Source organism: Chelonoidis abingdonii, chromosome 1 (genome assembly GCF_003597395.2).
Source record: "Chelonoidis abingdonii isolate Lonesome George chromosome 1, CheloAbing_2.0, whole genome shotgun sequence".
In the NCBI taxonomy this organism is placed as follows: domain Eukaryota; kingdom Metazoa; phylum Chordata; order Testudines; family Testudinidae; genus Chelonoidis; species Chelonoidis abingdonii.
The window spans coordinates 201,229,046-201,255,493 of NC_133769.1; the positions used below are offsets into that span (position 1 = coordinate 201,229,046).

General features: G+C 38.8%; 1 protein-coding gene across 13 annotated transcripts in view; it reads right to left on the bottom strand.

The window, feature by feature from the left end:
* The window catches only part of SYNJ1 (synaptojanin 1), a 145,589-nt gene that overhangs the window by 98,277 nt on the left and 20,864 nt on the right, over nt 1-26,448 (bottom strand). For all 13 annotated transcript variants that reach the window (XM_032794934.2, XM_075073445.1, XM_032794935.2 and 10 more), the window contains exons 3-6: nt 7,108-7,194; nt 5,390-5,657; nt 1,373-1,598; nt 1-84 (exon numbers count right to left, since the gene is read on the bottom strand). In XM_032794934.2, the coding sequence (XP_032650825.1) occupies nt 1-84; nt 1,373-1,598; nt 5,390-5,657; nt 7,108-7,194 (665 nt within the window). The remainder of the gene's footprint in view (nt 85-1,372; nt 1,599-5,389; nt 5,658-7,107; nt 7,195-26,448) is intronic.

The following is a 26,448-nucleotide window of genomic DNA, read 5'->3' on the forward strand; positions in this document are numbered from 1 at the left end:
CTGCAGACCAGGTTGCTCCCAAAATAATGGAACAGATCCACGAATTTGTATGAAGGAAGAGACACAGTCATCTAGGAATATCACCTGTTGAGAAAAAGCAGTACTATAATTTTACTGTGGAATTGTAGAAACAAAGCAGTCTTTTTTGCATTATCTAAACACAGTGAATAAAATACAACTATGTCATAGTATAAGCAGGAATAACAATATTTGTTATTTTAAAAAATTCATATTAAATGACCTGTGTGTCTTATGCCTCAGAATGCACAACTTGAATAAATAAGTATTCAATAGTAAGAAGATACAATATACTACAGGGACAAGTTTATTGTGGTTTTAGAAAGAGAGTATTTTTCTTTTTAAATTAAGTCCTGCTCCAAGTTCTAATAAAAAGCGTTTCCCTATAAAGATTTCTTTAAGACGGCAAGGCAGAATATATTTACAACTTTTTAATTTCACATCCACTTTTTAATATATATTTTGGTAACATTTAGACAAAAAGCATAGAGAAGACTTAAGTTTTCCATTTTATTTCTCTTACACAAAATCCCATTTAAGAATCCTGTAAAACAGACAAAAATATTTAACCTGATTCTCTTAATTTAGTTTCTAGGAACCCTTTCACGTTTATCTTTAAAACTTTCCGTAAGGCTCTTTCAAAGTTTGCGAAGAAGCTTTGATTTCTCTTTCAGTATTTAATATTCACTCTTCTTACAGAAGGAAGAAAACATTCAGTTATGTAACTTATTAGCTCACAAGAGTTAAATTTGGTACTTATAATGGAAATAAAGTAACTAAACCATCCTGAGATGCATGTTTTTAAAATATATTAACTGATTACTTGACAATATCAACTCCAAGATTTTCTCAAAGTGCTAATATTTAGCCTTAGGTTAAAAATAATAAATTTCAGATGTTATAAAAATAAACTGCAATTTATCATCTAATAAGTAGCTTACTGGAAAAATATGGTTCAAGAAACTTGTCGGCATGCTGACCCCAATCCTGCACCTGGGTGAAACTATCAAACTCAATGGGACTCTGAACAAGCGCAGAGATTCACCCAGACATGACCTACCCACATGTATACAACTGCAGGATCAGGCTCTTCATAATAATGCAATCAAAAGTACCTACCACAGAATATAATCTATAATTTCATGCATTACAGCATAGTAATAGTTCCAAATATAGGACAAAATCCTCAGCGTAAATTGACTTAGCTTCACTGACTTCAAAAGAAGAACACCAACCTATATTAGCTATGGATCTAGCCCACAATCTTTTGACGTGGAGCAAAAAGCCATAAATTGTTTACTATCATTATATTGAGCACAGACAGATGGGCAATAGTTATAATAATACAGCATACCTGTTCTGTTTCAACAAAATTAGCAACATGACCATCATCATTCGTTCCCCGTACGTTAAACCTGGTTCCAGCTCGTTCACAGCTTAGTCGTGAAATGAGGCAAGCCTTTGCCTGTTTGTGAGCTGCATAAATTGTTCTAATCTCTACTCCTCCGCACATGAGACGCAATAACCAGTCATCACAGTTCACACCATAGTGTTTAAGATGCAAATGCAGTGATTGGTTCCTATCAGAAAGAGAAGGGACTCAAATTAATGACAATGAGAGAGAAATAAAATGGCTCATTTTGTTTAGGCAACTGCTGTCTTATTTCTGAAACTCCACACTCAATATAAGGAATGTCAAGAGGAAAGCTTTCCATAACATGCACAGTTTCATCCACAACTCCTATTTAAACAAACCTGACATAGCAAAGCCTTCTAGACAGTAGCTTAGATGTCTGTAGGACAAAAATTGTCTGTAGTGAATTTTAATGGCCATAAAAACTGACAACCTAGAATCTTCTGTTAATACTGCAGATACCCCCTATCCTTTCCTACGAATGTGAAAACCATGGATTAGAGCAGTGGTTCCCAAACTTGTTCTGCCCCATGTGCAGGGAAAGCCCCTAGCAGGCTGGGCAGATTTGTCTACCTGCCGCGTCCGCAGGTTCGGCCAATCACTGCTCCCAGTGGCTGCGGTTCGCTACTCCAGGCCAATGGTAGCTGCTGGAAGTGGCGCTGAGGGACATATTGACTGCTGCTTCCAGCGGCTCCTATTGGCCTGGAGCAGCGAACCACAGCCACTGGGAGCCGCAATCGGCCAAACCTGCAGATGCAGCAGGTAAACAAACCACCCCGGCCTGCCAGGGGCTTTCCTTGCACAAGCGGCGGAACAAGTTTGGGAACCACTGGATTAGAGAGTAGAGTTTTCACGGTCAGTCAGCCTCAGAGAAAATAAAACCAGAATGCCAATGGTGGGGCTATTCTGTGTGTCATGTGTGACCCACTAACTCATTTCATACAGGCCACCCAATAACCAATTGGAACACTGCTAACCAGGACAGAATTTGGACTGGCTACAAACTGAAAAAAATCTGTGCACACACATTTAATAATTTCCCAGGACAGTTTCCCTCCCCTAAAAAGCTTATTTTAAAACCATGGAACATGTTACCATGTCAGAGATCCTGTAGTGCAAGAATAATTCAACAGGCTTCTAGGACTGTCATCAGTATTTGAGGCATCTTTGTTTTGTTCAAAAGATGTTTGCTTAAGCTAACAGTGCTTGTTTTCTTTGAAGCACCCCATGACCATTGTGAGTTTACTGCGAATTAGTCAACGCTACAGCCTAATGATGAAACTTGCTGATCCAAACAATGGGATAGGTGATTATGAAGTGTAATCCACCTTGTTAAACTACTGGTTATGGGATTTTGTAATAGGTATACAAGTCAAAAATTATAACTTTGGTGTTATTACTGTGTAATGTATGAAGTATAAAACTAAGTGCATTCAGTTTTTGTTACTCTTAGCATACTTCAGGTAATGTTTAGTGTTAACTACAGGTAACAAAAACAATGTAATTACAGTAGTGTTTCATAAGCAACAGTATAGACACTAAATTCTCATAAAACAAAATATTTAAAGTAGGATTTTAAATTAATATGACAGTCACAACAGTAATATTAGCAGCATTTCGTTAGTTAATTCAAACAACTTTTTTATACTGTGAAGCAGGATTAGTATGAGAGAAAAGGTAAAGAGGGGTAATACTTCAGAGTGCTGACATGTTGTAACATAATTTTAGAACATTGTGAATGTTAAGTACAATGACAAAAGGATAAACTAGATATGTCTGAGAGCCAACAGGAAGCACTTTAAAAATAAATTGTCAGTATCTGGTAAATAAGATTATAGTTTTGCAGCTAGTGTTTAGTTTTTGTACTCCTTCTGAGTGAGTGATTCGCTTATGAAAAGACGGAACTTTTATTGAATAGGAAAAAAAGATAGTAAGAGAGCTGGTTCTCAGAATATTTTATTGTAACCAAAAATAATTTCTTAAGAACTTGTCTCAACACTCTCGGTGCATTAGTGGTTTATTTTTAGTTTAGTTGTTTATTTTAATAGTATCTCCATTGTTTTTCAAAATACATACCTGACTTTTAGCAAGCATTCCAGAGAAATTTACAAGTATTTATTAATTAAACCTCAAAAATTGTGTGTTGGGTATGTATTATTTTGCAATACAGTACAAAGAGATGCTCTATTGAAATAGGACATTGGGAAAGTAAACAACATTTTTCTTTGCAGAATCTGACAAATGGATTTTATATACAAAACTCTTGGCAAGATTAAAATGTGTATACAGAATAGCACTTTTTAAAACTGATTTTTAGTGTTTAATTTTCTGGATATGCAAATCTGAGTCATTTAATCTATTTCACGTTGTAACTAGTGATTTACTGGCTAACTACTGAAGGCATAAAAAGCAGGTGATTTAAATTAAAAATGAAATTTAAGGATGCACAGAAAATTTAAAGCCAAGTTGATCTGAATAGTGTCAGCTACTATGATGGTCCTCTAGTATGATGATCTTAAGCCTTAAGTTACTAGCCTATTCATATAGCCAATGCCAATTTCCTGGGGTATTCGCACACAAAGATAAGAATTCTACTGGAATTTGTGTGTGGAGACATTCTTGACCTGACCCATCTCCTCAAAGCCCAGAATCCCACCCCACCACACCCTTGTTTTGTATGCCTGACCTCATACTACAGCTCTACCTTGTCGTCCCTCTATCCCCACTTCCCACAAAGGGTAGGGCAGAACTGGCACAAAACCACAGCTGCTCTAGGCTCAAGGTGCCATGTCAGTGGAAAGGTTATAGCAGATGAGAAACAAGTAGCTTTTCACCTCTTCTAATCTGCATGTACATCAATGGGGCAGTGTTCAGTTTTTCAGTAGTTGTAGGTGAGGTTACCTATATTCGCTAAGCATGAGAAAAAGGAAGGAAGGCAGGCTAAAAGGCAGGGGAGAAGAGAAACTGGAGCAGAACCTCATCTAAGAATCATAAGAACAAGTACACTAACTTTCAAAAGTTCTAAGGTTTACTCTTAAGAGTTGTAATACTGTCCATATTTCTCACCATTGGCACTAATTGACCCATTTGTTTGCAGGCTCAGCAGAAACAAAAGCAGTAGTACTGGTTTTATCAAGAATTACATACATAAAAAAAGCCACATACATTTTATTTAAAACTACCTTCTACAAGGAAGAACACAATGCAGTAAACTGTGTAATAAGCAGCTGCAAACAGAGCGAAAGCAACATGTAGTTTCCAAACAGAGGGAGCATCACAGTTTTAGGGCTTGTCTACACTGGCAATGTTAAAACGCTGCCCCGGCAGTGCTTTAACATGGCTTGTGTGGTCGCGGTGCTGGGTGAGAGCCCGCCCAGCACTCAAAAAACCCCATCTCCATGAGGTGCATAGTGCCCAGCGCTGGTGCACGGTCTACAGTAGCACATTACAGTGATGAAACTTGCTGCGCTCAGTGGGGTGTTTTTTCACACCCCTGAGAAAAAGTTGCAGCGCTTTAAAGTACCAGTGCAGACAAGCTCTTAGAAAGAACAGTGCTCACAAGTAAGAAATGCCCTTTGAAATCTCCCATCCAATACCAGTTTTCTACAGAAAAGCAATGATACATTTTACAGAGGTTCAATCAGTTTCTTCAGGCAACACAAAAAGCAAAATGTTACATTGTTGTGACAAGCATTTTGATCAAAGTACAGTATTGTCTGTTTTCACAACTTGATTTTTCAGTGAAGACGACACCCCGAACTATGTCTGATTGTTGTTACAGAAAATGTTCAAACTCACTTTTATAGGAGTCTGAAATAAAACAACATGGAATTATACATGAGTGCAATTTTAACAATCAAGATTTGCAGGACAGAGTCAATGATCAAGACTTGCCATAGATCAATAGGTACACGCATTACATTATGTCAGGCCTGGCAAAATGCATTATCAACTCACCAGAAAAATCTGTTGTCAGTGGTGTGTTCTTGCATGCTACGGTGAGCATTAAGACTAAGATCTAAACTGACCCCAGTAGCAGACCATGCAAAATAGAAATTTCCTGAGTTCAAAACTTTGCGCACTTCTGAAACACGATCTTCATCTGAAGGGTCACTTCGTAATGATATGAATTCAGTGGAAGTAACCCGAAAAACTTCAGATTCTTGAATCTTTCCCACAGACATACATCCTGTGACTAGAACCAGATAACGTAACAAAGTGTCTCCTGTAAAACCAGAAATATAGTTGAGTGATGAATTCTAATTACAAATATTTTAAAAATAACAAGCGAGATCATCAGTGATTTTCAGCCTTTTCCCCCCTGTCCTAAACCCAATTTGCCATTTCAATAAAGCCAATGGTTACATCCACCAAGCTTAGTTCTACAGCTCTGGAAAATGTACTTACTGTATATACTCGTTCATAAGCCAAATTTTTTTTAGTAAAAAAGGGAAGCACCAGAGAAGGGGGTCCGCTTATGAACGGGTATAGAGAGGGAGAGGTGGGACACAGCCCCTCCCCACAACAGAGGGAGCAAGAAGAGGCCGCACAGCCAGTAGAGCCAGAAGGGAAGAGGTGGGACCAGAGTCTGTTCCTCTTCTGGACACGCTGTTCTCCCCACAGCCTCCAAAGCAGCTGCAGCTCCAGGACCGGCAAGCTGTGGCTGCGCTGCCCGGCCCAGCCTGCCAGACCATGCTGTGGCCATGCTGCCCAGCCTGCCAGAGAAGCTCCAGCCAGGTCAGAGATCTCCTCCCCTGACCCTCCCTAGATAAGGTGGGGTGGGATGGGGAGCGTGTGGGGGTCCCGGGATAGGGGATAGGGTAACGTGGGGGGTGGTCACAGGGGTTACTCCCCTGATTCCTAGCTTCTCCCCCTCAAAAAAAATTCCCCCACCAGTTGCTGTCCTGGCCTGTCAGGCTAAGCAGCTGGCGCACCAGGATACTTTGTTTACTTAGGTTTACCTCCATGCCTGCGGACGCTCGAGGTAAACAAACCATCTCAGCCTGCCAACAGCTTATCCTGATGGCCCGGGAGCCAAAATCTGCTGACTCCCGAATTAGAGGGTTGGCTTATGAACAGGTTATAAAAATTTTCCATTTTTATTTATCCATCTTGGAGGGGGTGGGGATCAGCTTATAAATGAACCAGCATATGGTTGAGTATATACGGTACTCTTAATTTTTAACCAAGGCAATTCCTTTTGGTATTCCATTTTGCATGAATATTTTGACATAGCAATACGATAATTTTACAAGTCATAAAACAACTATATACTAGATCTAGTTTTGGGTTAAGCATTAACTTTGTTCATTATACAGTGAAAATCGAATTCAGAGGCAGTACAGTGAACCTTGCTGGGTGGGTGATCTTGGAAGATATTGGTGTTCTCTTCTTGAACAAGTATACACATGCACCCCTAATTTGTGAGCTCTCAACTTCTCCTAAGGGATTGCAAACACAGGGAGTGTATTATTGAAAGCAAGAGGGATTGTGAAAGTGGAAGTTATTTGTGTTTACTCTTTGTTTCTGGTAATACTCACAACATGCTAGGCACACTACAAACACTAAAGGAAGCATAATCTTGTCCTGAAGATGTTAGATTGAGGTTTCTTACAAGGACAGAGAAGCTTTCTCCAATTAATAAACAGTCATCGTTTTTCTTTTTTTAAACTCACCCAGATTTAACCTTAATACACCTAAAAGTCCATATGCATCCATTACTTTGGAGTACGTGCTCTTGATTGCCTCTTTCTCTGCAGATGCTATATAAAAAAAAAAAAAGAAGATAAAGTCACTATTCTAAAAAAAAAAAACAAAAAAAAAAAACAAAAGAAAAAAAACCCTTTTGACTTAACAGTGTAGCTCTGAAAATAGTTCCACTCTGAACTAGAAATTTAAGAAAATACAACAATAATGCCTACGGTATCTAAAGCTCTTAGAAAGTTACAACATTAATTCAATTATGTCACTATTCCTAAGGCCTCCTAGCAGCATTAGTGACATTTTAAAATAGTAATCCCCAGAAGGCAGAGTGGCTACAATAGATTTTACTTGTGTTGCTATGTGAAGATGAACAACATGCCTCCTATCTTTGCTAAGCTTTGGCAAGTCAGTGCTTAAAATAGTGAACACTGCCAAATGTTAAGACTTACTTATAGAAAAGTCAACCTTGAACCAAGACACAAAAGGGGGATAAAAATAGAATTAGTGAAGTACTACAGTCTTTCAGTTACTGCTGTTACTGAAGCACCAGACCAAAGCACCCTTTCCCATCCTATCACCTAGACAAATTGTTTCTGTTTTCTGATGACCTACATGGAAAAAGCAGGAAGAAACAGAACTAGCACTGGTGGCAGAAAAAACAGGCCAGTAGACTCAAGACAATACATTTCTTGAAAAATACACCATGACTTCGCTGCCATCGAAGCAGCAGTCACACCATTAAGAAGTTTCAAACTCAACTGCATAATCATAGACTCACAGAAACGAAGGGATGGAAGGGACTTTGAGAAGTCATCTGGTCCAGCTCCTTTCCCTGCTCTCCCCCCCACCCCGAGACAGGACAAAGTATACCTACACCATCTCTGACAGATGTCTAGCCTGTTCTTTAAAAATCTCCAATGACAGGGATTCCACAACCTCCCTTGATAAGCTATTCCAGTACTTAACTGTAGTTAGAATTTTTTTCCTAATTGTAGCCTGATTTAGGGCGTACTAATATTAATTTGGATAATATAGGAATTTAATTTATTAATTTTATTTTATTAATAGTAATAATTACTAATATTAATAGTATGGGTTTTAGGCTTGTTAATTTGTTTGATTAGAAGATAAAAGTTTTTGTTCCGAATTAGGCTTTACGGAATTTACAAAGGACCCTTGGGGGTATGACAGGAAGCTTCCACTGACACAGATATAGCCTTAAAGACTTATTAAAATTAATAATAGTAAGTAATTGGTAAAATATTTAGAATTACAAAGTTACAACTGCATTACTGCTATTTAAAAGATACATATGCTAATATAGTATTATATGCAACAAAGCTTTGGTTAATATACTTACACCCTTTTTAGATAACCTGGTGGTAAGAGACACAGGACCAACCTTGCAGTTTAGGTTTTTTAATTTTTGAGTGAGGGATGCAGTGCTTAGAAAATTTAATGCTAAGAGCTATTAAAACTGAATTAGGGTTTACTTGACTAACAAACTTAAAATTAAAACTTAATAAACAAAACTAAGAATAAATCTTAGGGAAACCAAGCTTAGCCTAGTTTTTTTAAACAAAGTTTAAGAACAAGTACAGCCTACTAATACTAGTAGTTCTTGTAAACAGATACAATAAATAGAGAGAGAGAGTAGAAATAGAATGTAAATGAGAATGATAGAGCAGAGTGCTTTAGCGAGGTGGGCTACCTTTTTCATAGGGCACAAGTGACAAATTTTTTTTTTATGCCCAAATTTTATTTCTTACCCACATAATGTTAGGGTACACTTACTTTATAGATTAGTATGTATGTGTGTATTGATGACATGTACATATGCACATAAGTTTTTTTGTGATGTACCTGTTAAGTTTGTGGATACAACACTGAAAAAACCCCAAAGTCATACTTTATTGTTTATTGGTTTAGATAAAAGGTTACAGACATAGGCATAAGTACTTATTTATTTAGGTAACAAGCTACAGGTTAACTTTGCTTTTTGAGTAAAAGGTTTTAATATAAATATGCTAACTTTGCCTTAGCTTAACATACAGGATATAGCCCAGGGATTTGCAACATATGGCACGTGTGCCAAAGATGGCACGCGAGCCATTTTTTAATGGCACGCGGCTGCCTGCTGGGACTCCACAGGTCACTAAAAATCCTGTTGACGCGGCAAGCTGCAGGGTCTGCGCTCTCGGGCTGGAGCATCCAGCTAAGCGCAGCAAGCAGCTGGCCCCTCCTCCGCTTCCCCCTCTTCCCCTGGAGTCCTACCGCCGCATGCGCAGCACTATGGGGGGCGGGGCGGGGCTGCACGCACGCGGCAGCAACAGGGCTCCAGATGAGCAGGGAGTCTCATAGTAAGGGGGCCGGGGCCAGGGCATTGGGTAAGGTGTGGGGGCAGTCAAGGGACAGAGAGCAAGGTGGGTGGGATTCTAGCGGGGTGGTTGAATGGGGCATGGGAGTCCCGGGGTCTGTTAGGGGGTGAGGTGTGGATAGAGGACAGGGAGCAAGGAGAGTCCGGGGGCGGGGAGGCAGTTAGGGTGGCGGGGTCTCCGGAGGGGGTGGTCAGGAGACAAGGAGCTGGGGGGGTTGGATGAGTTGGGAGTTCTGGGGAGGCTGTCAGGAGGCAGGGGTGTGGAGAGGGGTTGGGGCAGGCAGGGAGGGGTTGTATGGGTCCAGAGTTCTGGGGGTCCTGTCAGGCAGTGGGGAGCGGTTAGATAGGCATGGGAGTCCAGGACGTTCTGTCTGGGTGCGGGAGTGCAGCTAAGGGTTGGGGCAGTCAGGGGACAAGGGGCAGATAGGCTTAGATAGGGGGTGGGGTCCCAGGAGGGGGAAGTCGGGACAAGGAGCGGGGGGTGTTTGGGGATTCGGGGGGGGGGCAGTCACCCAGGCCCCTGCCCTGAGCCCTGCACCACCCAGCCCTCTGTTGACTCCTTCACACACTCCCCATGACCGCAGCCCTGACTCTGGCACACCCCAACAGCCCCAGCCCACTCCGCCCCCCCGAGCACCGAACGGGAGCTCCTGCACCCCCACTCACATTCCCACCTGCACCCCTCACACCAAATGGGAGCTCCTCAGGTAAGTGCCCCCACACCCAAACCTCCTGCCCCAACCCTGAGCCGCCTCCCTCATTCTAGCTCCTGACCAGACCTTGCACCTCCAGCCCTGTGCTCGGTTCACTCCCATCCTCAGCTCAGTGCAGAGGGAGGAAGAGAATGGGCCAGAACCAGTGAGAAGGTAGATACCCACTGTATGTGGGCAGGGCTGGGACCCCAGACTGGCAGTGGGCTGAGTGGGTCCGGGAGCCAGGATCCCTGCTGGCAGGAGCTGGCGGATGGAAGCCCTGAGCAGCAGTGGGTTGAGCCGCTCAGCCCACTGCCGGTCTGGGGTGCCGGCTGCTGGCCCCGCACATTCTGCTGCCAGTCTGGGGTTCTGGCTGCCGGACCCTTGCCAGCTGGGGTCCCGGCCATAGGTCCCACTCACCCCACTGCCGGCCTAGATGAACAGAACCCCAGATCAGCAGTGGGCTGAGCGGGCCAGTGGCGTAAGATCAACATTTTAATTTAATTTTAAATAAAGCTTCTTAAACATTTTGAAAACCTTGTTTATTTTACAATACAACAGTAGTTTAGTTACATAATATAAAGACTTGTAGAGAGAGACCTTCTAAAAAACATAAAATGTATTACCGGCACATGAAACCTTAAATTAGAGTGAATAAATGAAGACTTGGCACACCACTTCTGAAAGGTTGCCGACCCCTGATATAGCCTGTGGGTCTTTTGCATTACAGCCAAACTTACTTTAATATACATGTATAAACCTATTACAATAAACCAAATACTTAAAACAGAAAAGATATTTTTTATATATACATATATATACACACACACACACACACACGCACGCAAGCAGGTTAGTTCTACAGGCTACATGCTCCCCTTTGACGGGGTGATTTGCACCAGTGAACCCTGTCACATAGGTAGGATGTAGGTGGTTAAGTATTTATGGGGACTGTTTTAACCCCATTTTTAATAAAGATGATAGGCTGGGTTAGACTAAATAATAGCAATGTTTTTAAAAGTGGGAATAGGTGAAATAATCTTATTAAAGTAGGTTGCTTTGGAGTAAAACAAAAATTTGGTTTTATAACAGGGATTTTAAGGGACTGTATTGGTACCTTTTTGGTTGGTAACAATTGGTTATTTTTAGCATAGGTTACCCTTTTTACTGGAGTTTTTTTATTTGGTTAGCCTTACCAGGCATGACGATGATGAATTTTGAACTTTTTTTTTTCTTGCTAGTTTACACAGAACAGTGCTTAAAACAAACAGGTTGCACCTACAGATGTACTGAAGCTTTTTGTTTTTTTTGTTTTTGAAAAAGAGCAACATTTGTGGCTCTTTAAGTTTGAGTGGAATGTGGCAGACCACCAGGGGAGGTGCATTAATGCGTTCTTTTATAGATGTTGTTTTGAGGTGACCTATAGAATGGACAGCAGTCAATTGCTTGTACACATTTTTGTTTGGATTAAATACTGGGTAACAAGACCACAGATGAGACATACAAAGATTGTGCGATTACACTTTTTTTTTTTTTTGGAAAGAAAAAAACTGTTTTGGTTGGGGGGAGGTGTTACAGATTTTATTTTTTTTATAGCACCCACTGCCAAATGCTGGCATGAATTTAAACATGTGGATTGGGCGGGGGGGGGGTTAGCTTTTGAAAACACGCAGGGGCAGTACCAACTTAATAGTTGCTTATTTTTAATTAAGTTAGGAATCTTTTTTAATTTTAAGGATTGTAATACATTAGTGATTGCATTTATGACATTTTTCATATGCAGAACCTTTTTTTAAAATGTCGATTTTTGTGCTGATTATTGTTTAAAATGATTAGCTGATAATTTTACATTGTGTTTTATTAAACAGTTGGGTTATGTTATGCATATTATAAACAGTAAATTGCTTTTTTTTGTGTAGGTATGTTTTGTTTTACGTGCTCTGGCAATTGAGCACGACCATGTTTGGTTTTATGGGGCTGTAACAGTTTAGTTTTAAATTTGTGATTTTGGCTTAGTTTTACCCTTAGAGCAACGATAACGTAGTAAATTAGAAATATTAATGTTTATTTTATGGTTGCAATTTACTGGGCTTTAGTTGTTGCAATTTTGTTGGATGCTGTTTACTTACATTTTGAGGAGGAAACTGCTGATTAGTATAACAGATTTTGTTTTTATTACACTTGACTTTTGTTATTTTAATTTTTACACTGCTGAACTGAGTTTATCAATGATTCGGAAGGGTTCAATTTATTGGTTACACAGTCCATGTTTCGGTGATTTATACAACACCACCACTACTTGTTTTTTAACTTAAAGATTGTTTTTTGTTTTTTTTGGTTTTTGTTAAAGTAAGCCTTTGCCTTTTGTTTGGATTTTTCAATTTGGCTGCTACCTGCAAGTGGATTTAATTTAAATGTTTTTGCAGATTTTGCAAGTAGGTATTTATTTATTTATTTATTTATTTTAATTGCGTGCCACTGGTGTGCCAAATTAAATGTTTTGGTAATTGAACTGGTTGGCCTGTTATTATTTTAAAGAGAGTTTTATTAGTAGATGCAGCCAGTGTTGTTTTTAATGCCATTAAAATTAGAGGTATGAGAGTGTTTTAGTTACATTAACCAGTTTTTTTTTTTTACATTACTTTTATTTGATTGGTTTATTTTACCATTTTAAATGACTGTGGCTTGTATGGGATGGGTAGTCTTTGTGGGACTTTTATTAATTTATAGTTCCTAAAGAACTCTTCAATTAAATGTTATTTTTGGTTTAATTTTACCTTTGCAGGATTTATTTTATTGACAGAAGACTTGCTTTATTAGCACCTTGGCAGTGGCTTTTGCAGTATTGGCCTTAAGAGGAAATGCCTTTACCCACTTTGAAAAAGATTGATCACTAGATATTGACTACCTCTGAGTTCTTGGTGAAGCACCTACAAAGTTAATCTGCAAAGCCATTTAAGGACCTTTATACACCTGAGATTTCAATGGCGTATATTTTTTGTACAAAGGATTTACTATTAGCGACCCTTTTTTTGTTGTTTTGGAAATCTTTAGGATTACTTTTACTATGTTTTTATTTGATTTTTGCATTTATTAAATTTGGTATGAGGTTTACCTTGATGGCAATGACTACAACCATTAACAAAGAAATGATACCTATTAACAGAAACTGGTTTTTGGATTAATGGTTGGAGGGTTTTTTTGGTTTGTTTTTTTAGATTTAATTGATTAAGATTGGAACACATATGTGGCTTCCCTTGATATAGCAAAGCAGTTAGTAACAAAGATGGTGTTCTAACAGGTTTTACTGCATATATATATTTTGGCAGCAGTAATGCCCAGTGCACTAGGCAAGCATTTGAGACTTGCTCATTTTTTACCTTATTGGACAGTAAGAACTGAAGGGGAGTGTGCAATGAGTGTAATATGATTGGGCTGAGACCAATTAGAAAAGAAAGGTGTTGCATGGTCCAACTGGTTGCCAATAGGTACTTTTTATAATTGTTACACGTAAGTTTAATTGATTACATTAAACTTGAGGCATAAGATACAGATTTGATTTTTTTGCGCCTTTTTGGTGAAGCCGCAGCTGCTAACACATTAACACTTACCTCTAACTTTGGATAATAGGGTATTTTAGGATTTGGAGTGATTAACACTGGAGACTTGACAATGGTCTGTTTTAGCTGAGATACTGCTTGTGTGCGTTTCTTAGTAAATTTTATTGGATAATTTTTTTCTTTTTTTTGTTTTTTTTTTAAATAGTTGGTTTAAGGGACCATCAATGGAAGCAAAATTGGGAATGAAATTTTTGTGGTATCCAGTTAAACTCAAAAAGGATCTTAAAGGGTTTTGTGGTAAAGGCAATGTTTGGATTGCATTTACTTTTTGTTGTGCTGGGGTTCTACCTCATTTTGTTAGGGTGAGACCCCTGAAAGAGGCACAGTTGGCCATTAGCTGTGACTTGGCCAGACTGCACTTTAACCCTGCTTTTTTTAGGATTTGTAGGCGCTTAAGCTTTTTTAGATTTATTTTTTTTGGTCTGTGTTGCTAAACACAGGTTATTTACATATTGAAATGAAACAGTTGGTCTGGAAAATTGCAACAGTACCTGCCTTATTTGTGCATGGAATAAAGCTGGGGAATTTTTATACTCCTGGCGTAAATGTGTTTGGGAATATTGGACTTTTAGAAACTAAATGCAAAATGGTACTGTGAAATGTGTGCCAATGATAATGTTTGAAAGCTGTTTATTGATGTTAAGGACAGTAAACCACACAACCTTTGGATTAAAGGACTGATTAGATTTGCCATTTTGGCCACTGTAGGGGCACAAGTGGGTATGACCTGATTTAGACGTTTATAATTAATTGAGAGACGCCAAGAACCATTTGGGTTTTTTACGGGTCTACTACGTGACTTGGCAGTGGAAGTACATTTACGAGTCTTTATTCCTATGTTAATAAAGACTTGATAGGTTTTGGTTTTTTTTATGTATGAGTTTGCTTGTTTTGGGTAAGGATATTGTTTTTGGGCTGATTATTGCTGTTTAAAAAAAAACAGTGACTGCCATACATTTACAATTGTTTGCGTTTAGCAAAGGCATTTACATGCTTGCAAAGCAACACCCGTAACTTAGGTTGGTTTGCATGATTAGCTACTATTTTGTTTAAATTACACTCCTTAGGTTGAGACTTCTTTACTGGAGATACTATGCCACACTTAGGTATGATTATTATTGAGTTATTTTTTGCCTATTTTACAGTAAGACACAACAATTGGTTACCCAAATTAAGAACACATTTTTGTTTGTATAGGAAATTAGTTTTTAAATAGTCAATTTTCTGGGTTGCTAATTTTATTAACACAAAGGTATAAACATTTTTTAGGTGACCTATTTGTACTTTAATGGGTATAAGAAGTATGGTAACAACCTGATTACTTGTAAAAGTTGCAAGTGTTTTTGTATACCCTGATGACAGAGACGAGGATTTAGGATTTTTGACAGAGATAATACTAATTGCTCCCACACTATTTATAATAAATTTTTTGTGGTGGCCCCCTGCCACTGCAGATGCTGTGGGGTTTTTGCTGGCATTTTTGCCAAAAGCGGCTATACTATACTTGGGGCCTATTGGTGTTATGCCGAGTAATTTGTAGAGTATGCAGACAAATGTACAGGGTTTGGTTTTTTTGGAGGCTGTTTATCAGAGAAAAGGAAATGGTTAATGGAGGCCATCGGATGGTTTGAGGGTGCCAGGCCCTTAGCCTTTTATTATTAGTTTATTTACATGGGCTTGGAGTCTTTGAATATTTTATTGTTGAGACTTAATGTTTAAGCAAACGCTTATTACAACTGAGTTTTTATTATTGAGTTGGGTTTTTGCAGGAGTGAATTGTTTTGTGCAGCACTTGAAAAGAAAGGAAAACGGTTTTGGGCCCCCATATGGGAATTTAAACGCATAACCCTGTTGAGGGGGCATGGGTTAGGGATATTTTGCCAGTGCTGGTACCTAGGGAATTTAGGAACATCTTGGCCTAACCCTGGGGGTTTCTTAATTTTTACAGTGGTACTAGTTTGTAGGTTTTGAAGTATTGCACTGGAGATAGTTATGGATGAGCGGGGTTACTTTTTATAAAACCTTTATGTTTTACACTTAAGGCATTTTTACACTGACACAGGACATTTTTTGTTTGTTTGTTAAGATCTGGTGTAGTAGGGTGTTTTACTGGTACACCAGATACCACTAGCATACACCAAGGGGGCTTAAAGAGTTTACGAAATTTTAGAGACCTAGGTAATGTGGACGATTGCCCAAATGCCAGTAAGTGTTAACACAAAAAGGGGCTGTTTTTTTTTATTATTTATTTATACGCCAATGCATTTTTTGGTTGTAGCATTTTTTTTGATGTATCCTACATTACAGGCACTAGCTACCCATATCACTTGTGACACCTCATTTTTTAGTTTTTGAACAATTACATTTTTTAAAGGCACTTTGTTTTTACTATTGGGGTAGACACTAACAGAAGAGAGGATTTTCCCCCCTTTGTTTATTTTATTTTTTACATTACTAGTTAATTTTACCTTTTGTGGTGCCACCTTGAGACTTTTTTTTTTTATTATTATTATTATTATTATTTGCTGACTGCTGGTAGCTTTTGCAGTGCAAACTGTTTTGGGGGCTTTTAGACTTAATTTTGCTTTTAAGGATACTGTTTTAACCTGAGCTAATTTCTTTGCCCTACTTTCAGTAACTGGCCCTGCAGAGAGGGAGGGGGGGGGGGGTGTGCGCGCGTGCGTCAGTTCCACATGCCAATAGGGATGGGAACCATTTTTTTTCTTTAAACTTTTTTATTTTTTTTAAAAGCTGACCACAGTTTGAGTTATAGCCATCCAGCGATTTTAAGCTGGCATTTAAAGTTTGCTGGGCTTTTTTGAGTTACTTTAATTTTTTTATTTAATTTTTTTTAAGCAAGCTACGAGCAGACATTTAACAGCTCCTTTTTTTTTTTTAAACCAGTTTAGCCTTTTTTTTGCGCTTTGTTTTTACATTGAATACATTACTTACAAAACCCCATGGGTTACAATGCTTAGAGATTATTTTTATGAACAGCTATTTTTAGCTGTTCTAAACCTTTATGTTTTTTAATGTATTTTTGGCAAAGTTCTTTAAAGCCATACTGCTGGTAGCTTTAACAGACTTTACTTTTGCCCTTACTTTACTTACCTTAACATGTAACATAGAACTTATTTGAATTTTAACACTTTACTACCTTATGTAATAAACTATAATGAACCCTTTGCTGTTTTACTTTGTAACTGAAGGCGTTTCTTCACAGAAACAAGAGGAAACAATACCCTAAACCAGTATTACACCTAGTTTAATACGTTTTAAGCAAATGATAGAGGGCTGGTGGTGTGTTTCCCTTTTTTTGATCCCTCAATGACCTGCAACTGATTGAGAGGGGTTTTTTTTGGTTGGGACCTGCCAAAAAGTTGGTGAACTGAGGCAGACGGATTAGAGGTGTAGCCTGGGAGAGTTGTGGGGACTGAAGAACTGTACAAGTTCTGAGTTACTGCAGCCTTTTGGCGGCAATTAATACATAGATTTATTAACTTCCACACCACCACTCAGTGCGGGTTATTGGGCCCGATGTTACTGCTTATATTTTATTGGTACCATTCATTACAACTTCAACCTTCAACAAAGCCCCTTAAATGTGTGTATCACATTAAATAAACACTATTACTTTTTATTTTGCCAGATTAAATTTTAGACCTTAAAGTCAAACTTTACGTTAAACCACTATACAGAACAGGAAATACTGGGCTTTCTGCCAAACCACAGCCACAGGAAATTAGGTTTTTGCGTTCTTAAGAGTGAGTAAGACACACAATCTTGCTCTTCAACTCTCTGTAGCTTTAACTTTTTACTTATGTTTTAGGTAAGATTCTCAGGGGTTTAATGATGCCTGGAATCCCTAAAAATTTCTGTCACACACTTTGAGACTCCTGGCTGACTCATCAGTCTGTAGCCTGATTTAGGGTGTACCAATAATATTAATGTGGATAATATGGGAATTTAATTTAAGTTAATAATTAATTAAATAAAATAAAATTATTAATTATAATATTAATAGTATGGGTTTTAGGATTGCCAATTTGTTTGATTAGAAGATAAAAGTTTTTGTCCCAAATTTGGCTTCACAAAATTTACAAATATAAATTTATAAACCTATTACAATAAACCAAATACAGTACTTAAACTATATTTTATACATACACACACACACACGCAAGCAAGCAAGCTAGTTCTATAGGCTACGTAATAGGTAACCTAAATCTCCCATGCTGCAGATTAATCTGATTACTTCCTGTCCTGCCTTCAGTGGATATGGAGAACAATTCATCACTGTCCTCTTTATAACATAGTTGAAGACTTACCGCACCCCCTTGTTCTTTTTTCAAGACTACACATACTCATGAGGGTTACTTTCCTCATAGGTCAGGTTTTCTAAACCTTATTTCTGTTGCTCTCCTCTGGTCTCTCTCCAATTTGACCACATCTTTCTTAAAGGGTGGTGCCCAAAATTGGACAATACTCCAGCTGAGGCCTCACCAGCACCAAGTAGTGTGGAACAACTACCTCCCATGTCTTACATATGGACACTCCTGTTAATACAGCCCAGAATATTACCTTTTTTGCAACTGCTTCAAACTGCTGATTTGATCAATTTATGATCCACTATCACCCTCAGATTCTTTTCAGCTAGACTACTGCCTAACCAGTCATTCCTGATTTTGTATTTGTGCACTTGATTTTTCCTTCCCAAGGGTAGTAATTAGCACTTGTCTTTACTGAATTTCATCTTGTTGATTGCAGATTTGTCAAGGTTGTTTTGAATTTTAATCTTGTGCTCCAAAGTGTTTGCAGTCCCCTCCCAGCTTTGTGTCATTTGCAGGTTACACAAACATACCTTCTACACCGCTATCCACATTATTAACAAAAAATGTGGACTCATACCAGATCCAGGACATGCTCCTGTGGGACCCCATTAGACATTTCCTCTCAGTTTGACAGCAAGCCATTGATAATTACACTTTGAGTATGGTCTTTCACCCAGTTATGCATCCACTTTATAGTAATTTAATTTAGACCACATTTTCCTAGATTATTTATGAAAATGTCATGTGGGACTGTGTCAAATTAAAATCTTACAAAATCAAGATATATCATATCTACTGTTTCCGCTCATCCACTAGGAAAGTAACCCTGTCAAACAAGGAAGTTAAGCTGGTTTGGCATTATTTGTTCTTGACAATTCCATGCTGGTTACTACTTATTACCCTATTATCCTCTAGTTACTTACAAATTGATTGTTTAATAATTTGTTCCAGTATCACTCCAGGTACCAACCAGGTCTGAATGGTCTATAATTCCCCAGGTCCTCATTGTTCTGCTTTTTAAAGCTAGGTACTAGGTTCGCCCTTTATCCTGCCATGAGTTCACTAACATACCTGCTAACAGTTCCAAGATTGCTTCAGCTAGTTCCTTACGTACTAGGGTGAATGCCACAGGGCCCTAATGACCTGAATTCATACAACTTTAACCTATTCTTTCCCTGTGCTGGTTTGTGTTCCTTCCCCCTTGTTAATATTGTGTTAAGCATCTGGTCACAATTAACCTTTTTAGTGAAGACTGAAGCAAAAAGGACATTAAACACCTCTGCCTTTTTCAGATTTTTTTTGTTAACGCTCCTTTTCTCATTAAGTAGTTCATTATTTTTTCCTCTTGCTCCTAATGTATTTACAGAACCTCTTATTGCCTTTTTATGTCCCTTTCTGGATGCAACTCATTGTTAGCTTTTCTGATTTTGCCCCTACATGCTTGTGCTATTCTTTTGTACTCCTCCTTAACAATTTGTCTGTTTCCAATTTTTGTGGGATTCTCTTTTGATTTTCCGGCCATTGAAGAGCTTCAGATAGAGCCATATTGGCCTGTTACTATTCCTCCTATCTTTCCTATGAATCAGGATAGCTTGCTGTTGTAGCTTTAATATTGTCTTTTTGAGAAACTGCTAGCTGTCCTGATTCCTTTTTCCCTTAGACTTTCTCCCGTTGAATCTTACCTACCAGTTCTTTGAGCTTCTTAAAATCTGCTTCAAAACAAAAAGTTTATTGTCCTTATTTTGCTGCTCTCATATTTTCCTTTCTTTAGAACCATGAAATCCATCATTTTCATTCAAATTTCATCCTACATTCAGTTCTGCAACCAATTCCTCTCTGTTAGCCAGAATCAAGTGTAAAATGACTGGCCTCCGGTTATTCCTCTACCTTCTGATACAAGTTTCAGAGTGGTAGCCGTGTTAGTCTGTATCTGCTGCAAAAGCAACGAGGAGTCCTTGTGGCACACCTTAGAAACTAATGGATTTATTTGGGCATAAGCTTTGCCGCAAGGAAGCCTCGCTGTTTCTTCTGACTCAAAAAGTTGTCTAGAGACTTTGCGTTTTGCGGCATTACCTAACAAACTAGGGCAGTGGTCCACAACCTTTTCTGTGGGACGGGCGCTGGACGACTAGCCGCCAAGGACCATAGCTGCCAGACAAACAGCCGCCAAAAGCTACCGTGAAGCGGCAACATCAAGAGGCATCTCCGCTGAAATCCCACTGTGAAGCAGCATCAAGAGGCGTTGCCGCCAAAATTTGGCAGGATTTCAGCAGTAGCACTTCTTGATGGCATTTCAGCAGCTGCTTGTCCGGCGGCAGTAGGCAGATGCACATGGATGCCCCCACAGGCGCCATGGCAACTGGTTTGCCTCACCTCCTTCTAGACCTCAAAACAAGTTTATATAATTCTACAGACTGTATGGACTACCCCAAACTGAAGGGACGTAAGTAGGAAATAGTCGGGGCAGTAAACTTCGACTGTGCTGGAAGGACCTTGCCGTAGTTGCTTCACACAGGGTATTGGGCTGGAACACACTAGAGAGCGAGGTCCAGGGTCCCCTTAAGAGCTGACGCCCAGATACAAGTGGATGCCAGAAGACTCCTGGTCAAAGACCAGGAACCAAGAACCACAAATACCTGGTCAGGGAACCAAGGGGCTGGATATCATGTGTGCTAAGCGATAGGCACCTGGGCCCACAGAGCAGCCTACAGTAACTCCTCACTTAAAGTCATCCTGGCTAACGTTGTTTCGTTGCTGATCAATTTGGGAACATGCTTAAAGTTGTACAATGCTCCCACATATGTTGTCTAGCAGCTACCTGTTTTGTCCACTGCTTGCAGAAAGAGCAGCTCGTTGGAGCTAGTGGTGGGGGCTTAGAATCAGGGTGGACCAGCAGCCCCCTTATCAGCTTCCTGTTCCCTTAAGTTCCCTGTGCAGCAGGCAATCAATTGCCAGCAGTTCAGCTGTCCCTCCCACCCACTGCCATGTGCTGCTCCTGCCCTCTGGGGGGAAGAAAGGATGAGGGGGGGGGGGAGTGAGGGGGAAAAAGGAGGAAAAGAGGGAGGCTAATAGCAGAGTGTCCACCTCCCCCTTGCTTACCCCATTTCCATAGAACGGGGCGGGGGGGAGGAAGGGATGACACACGATAGGGCTCTGGATGGAGGGAGCATGCTGGCAGCAGGGGCTGTCTCATCTTGCTGATCTACTTAGAGTGGAGTCAGCATACTTAAAAGGGGCAATGAGCAACTCTCTCTATCACACACACACACAGGGTGTGTCTGTCTGCCATGCTGTTTCCCCTCCCTCCACTTGTGCTGCCTTGTAGACTGTGAGGCTACATTAAACAATGTGTTACCCCTGGAGGGCTGAGCTGTTCTAGTTCATCACTGAGCAGTAAGGCATTTCCTGGGAAATATCCCACTCTCTAACTTCACCACCTCAACCAAGCTTCACAATCATCATTGTTGTGTACAGTATTAAATTGTTAAAAAAAAACTTATACTGTGTGTTTAATATATATACATAAAATATAGTTTTTGCCTGGTGAAAAAAATTTCCCTGGAACCTAACTCTCCCCCCACCCCTTTTACACTAATGTTAGGGGGAAATTGGATTCGCTTAACATCATTTTGCTTAAAGTCACATTTTTCAGGAACATAACTACAACGTTAAGCAAGGAGTTACTGTATTACAGTTTACAAATACACAACTTATTTCCATGCAATTTGTTGGATGTGGAGAATGCAACACTGCACTTTATATGATTTTATGAGAATATGCTAATGAGTGTGAATATAATGTAACTGGAATATGCTTCATGCAAAAGGTCTCTTATAAGTGATTATTACAGTTTATAATCTACTGAGTGTGTTTATCCTATTTGTATGTATGTATGTATGTATCAAAAATTAGAAATATGAAATAACTGAGGGCCTATTGTATTTATGCAAAGTGTGGCCCATTAATGGTGGTTTGGAATCCTGATGATTACCATTAACCAGGACAATTGACTGTAGATGGCTCTGTTTACTTGTAAGTCTCCCTGTACAGGCGTGTGCTCACAAGTGGGTAATGAAATCTTACAGTGACACGTGATCATGCCACCTGAACTGGAATCCATCTTCAACCTGGTGCTTTTCCATTTAGAAGGAGGGACGGGAACCCAGAGAGGGACAATGGATTCCTGCCTTGTACAAAAGATATATAAGGGGGTGGAACAGAACAAAGGAGGCTGTGGTCACGAAAAATCCCCTAGCTACCACCTGAGCTGGAACAAGGACTGTACCAGGGGAAATGATTGTGCCCAGACTAGGAAGGTGTCCAGTCTGTGATAGAAGCTTATTGAAATATGAGGGTGAGATTTTATCTGTATTCAGTTTTCTTACTGTATTAGGCTTAGACTTGCATGATTTTATTTTGCTTGGTAATTCACTTTGTTCTGTCTGTTATTACTTGGAACCACTTCAATCCTACTTTTTGTATTTAATAAAAATCACCCTTTACTTCTTAATTAACCCAGAGTACATATTAATACCTGGGGAGGGAGGGTGTGCAAACAGCTGTGCATACCTCTCTATCAGTGTTATAGAGGGCAAACAATTTTTAAGTTTACCCTGTATAAATCTTAAACAGGGTAAAACTGATTTACTTTGGGTTTGGAGCCCATTGGGAGTTGGGTATCTGAGTGTTGGAGACAGGAACACTTCTTAAGCTGTTTTCAGTTAAGCCTGAAGCTTTTGAGGGATGTGGTTCAGACCTGGGTCTGTGTTTGTAGCAGGCTAGCATGTCTAGCCCAACCAGGCAGGGCACTGGAGCCCCAAGCTGCCAGGGAAAATGTGCCGAGACTACCTCTAAGCCCATCAGGTAGCAGTTCCCAAGGGGGTTTCTGTGATCCAACCTGTCACAAAGAAGATGAAAGGGGTCTATAGTAAATCAGGTAAGCAGCATCATATTTATGTAGCAAGAGGCTATCACTTTCTGAAGATAGATACTTTGGGAGCCTTAAAAAGTGTAACTCTTACGCTTGCATCTAGTTTATTTCGGACTAAGTACCGTTACTGTTTAAAATCAATGGCAAAATTCATAGTATTACCACCTCAAAAGGTTCAAAAAATTGTGTATCAGACTACCAAAAAAAAAACCCCACCTTGAGAGCTTTAATAATTTTAGGGTTCATTTTGTGCATCTTCAGGTTTTTGAGCCTTTAGGATTTATGTTTTCAAGTTTGTCTTTGTAATTAGGAGGACTAGAAACACTTTTGTTTTTGAATTACAGCTGAGGTTCTTACATAATTAAGTAACAAGGAGCTGAAGCCTTAGGAAAAAATGTCACTAGAGTTGGCAACACTGCTCCTCTTCAATGGGAGCAGGATGGGTTTAATTAAGGAATACATCTGCAGACTATCTTTATGCTTGCTTAAAAGAGTGAAATAAACAGATTGAGCAATTTTGAACATAGCTTGTATCTTCACTTTTGAACTTACTAGGCATGATTTTTAGTTTCACTGTCATAGTTCAATACATTGTGGTGATATAATTATTCATTGCTGAGACATTTAAAGATTGTGGGGAGGAGGAGTGAATCAAAAAGCAAAGATCTCAATGCAATAATAAAACAAAACAAAAACAAAACAAAAACACAGATTTCAGATCCTAGCCATTACATTTTAATACTGAAAACCAGTAAAAACATTGAGTTCTGAATAAAGACATCAGAGACAAGTGCATAAAAAGATACTTGTTTGAATAATACCACTTCAAGTTTACAGTTCATTCATCTGGAAAATTTAAATTTTCAACTACTGCCACTCTAGTGGAAACAAAACCACAATCAGACAAGTGAATATTTAGATCAACCACATGATTTTTACATTATATTATCAAAATCAACAATCTCTTCAGCAATTTTGATTTTTTGGTCTACTTGTCAGATTACATGATGAAACATACAAACCACCAAAATTACTTTTATTGTTAAATGCCTTATGCTCTGCATTGTACTGAAGCAAATTTGAATGGCTGGTTGAAAAGTGTATATTACATGGATGCTTATGAAGTCAGAACACATACCTTAAATAAAAAGGAATTTATATCAAATATTTAAGATAATACAGATACACTGAAACATTATGACAAATATAATCTAAGTAAAAAAACCATAAGAAAATATTAAAAGATGATGCACATTTGTATCTAAGGAATTATAACAATACAAAAGTTTGTTTATTTCAAACCTAACACAGGCTCATGTGATACTGCACCATAATCAGGTTTGGAAGGGATTAGATTTTAATTGTAAGTGTCAGTTTCACGGTACACGTACAAACCAACAAAAAAATATTTCCACCAATGATAACCAAAATTTACAGATAGGCAAAGTAAGAAAAATGCTGTTTGAGAATTCAGAGTTTGATTTAATGTTGTTTATTTTGTATATTCTGACATGACAATTCATGTTTCAGTTATAAAGTTTTAACTTTAACATCTATGATCATTAGTCTGCCCCCTGCCGCATAGTTTTGCGCATTTGTGAAAATTTAAACTGATAATTGAAAAACAGTGCTTAAAAAACAAAACATTGATATCTATCAAAATTATGAAAAAAAATTCAATTCTGCCAAACCTAACCATAATGAATCCACACAAGGGGCACGACTGAAGTTCAGTATACAATCTTAACTATCTGACTGGGAGTTTAGCCATAACTCTTAATATATTTTCCATCCCTCTGGATTTTAGTGTCTTTCATACAGCCTGTATTTAAAATGCTTTGTACAAGTAAAAAGGCAGACTGTGTATATGGTATAAAGTTAGAGAAAACAGTGGTGCAGAGGCATTGTACAGTGAAGAACAGAAAAGCATTCACAAAAAATAAAGTTTTAAAGGCGATACGGAGGATAGATTGTGCACAAGCTACAATCAGATATTTACAATTTTTTCCTCTTATAATTACCATAATATATGTAAGGAATACCTTAAGACAAATAACTGGAAAGAGTAATTACAACCACATATTAGCATTTTATTTAATTAAAAAATACATTTGCGAAAGCTACATACTGTTCTATAGTTATTACTGATTTGTTTTTAAGCAGTTTCTCAAACTGGGGTCGCCACTTGTCTAGGGAAAGCCCCTGGTGGGCTGGGCCGGTTTACCTGTCCCGTCCGCAAGTCTAGCGGATCGCAACTCCCACTGCCCGCGGTTCGTTGCTCCGGGTCAATGGGAACTGCTGGAAGCAGCACGGGCCGAGGGACTTACTGGCCACTGCTTCCAGCAGCTCCCATTGGCCTGCAGTGGAGAACCACAGCCAGTGGGAGCCACGATCGGCCCGACCTGCGGACGGGGGTGGTAAACAAACCGGCCCAGCCTGCCAGGGGCTTTCCCTATACAAGCGGCGACCCCAGTTTGAGAAACACTGTTTTTAAGATCTTTTCATTAGACAAAGACACCAGGGAAAACAGGAGCAAAGACTAAATGGACCAAAGGATCTTACTCAAGCAAATATTCCAAAATTTTGAATTAACTTATATAAAATGAGCAAGAGATTCTAACTTTAAGCAACAATCTCAAGCAGACCAACATCAGACTCCATTAACTAACTGATTTATGAGCTCTTTAAAATGAGCTATCAAAAGGAAAAAATATATTTATATCATCCATAACTTCGCAGTGCATAGACTCTTTGCCTGTATTACTTAATTCAACCGTTAAAGAAACATTTTTCTTCTTTCTGAATAGTTCCACTCAAGTCTGAGGGGAAAATCCATTAATGCTAAGTATTTCTCTTCCTCTTGGCTGCATGTATAATTTAATCCCTCTAAATTATAGATACAAAATTAATCCGAATTAATGAAGCTGCCAGATATAGATTTTGAATCTGAAGTTATTTTCTTTGAATTATCACTGTTTCATTAGGTCACTTGTCCTGATTAGGACTCAGACAAGACTATTAAAATTATTTAATCATTTGAAATAAATTATGTCTCAATTTACAAACTAACTCCATCTTTCCTCCTCATGTTTTGTACAACACAGATCTGAGCCCTTCCCTCCAAAAATAAAAGTGCATGATTAGTTACTTAGCAGACCTACTGGAGTTTTCTACTCTTCTTCCCTTCCTGATTAACAGAACATCTATTAGGAAAATAAGATTTCTTGAAGTCATCTATAATTATTATCCTGGTTATGGTGCAAATGCTTTGTCAAAAAGAAGCATCTTGCAGCATAATATGAAGAGTATCAATTAGTCTGATCTTCCAGATAATCATTCTACAGCTGAACCCCTTTGACTAAG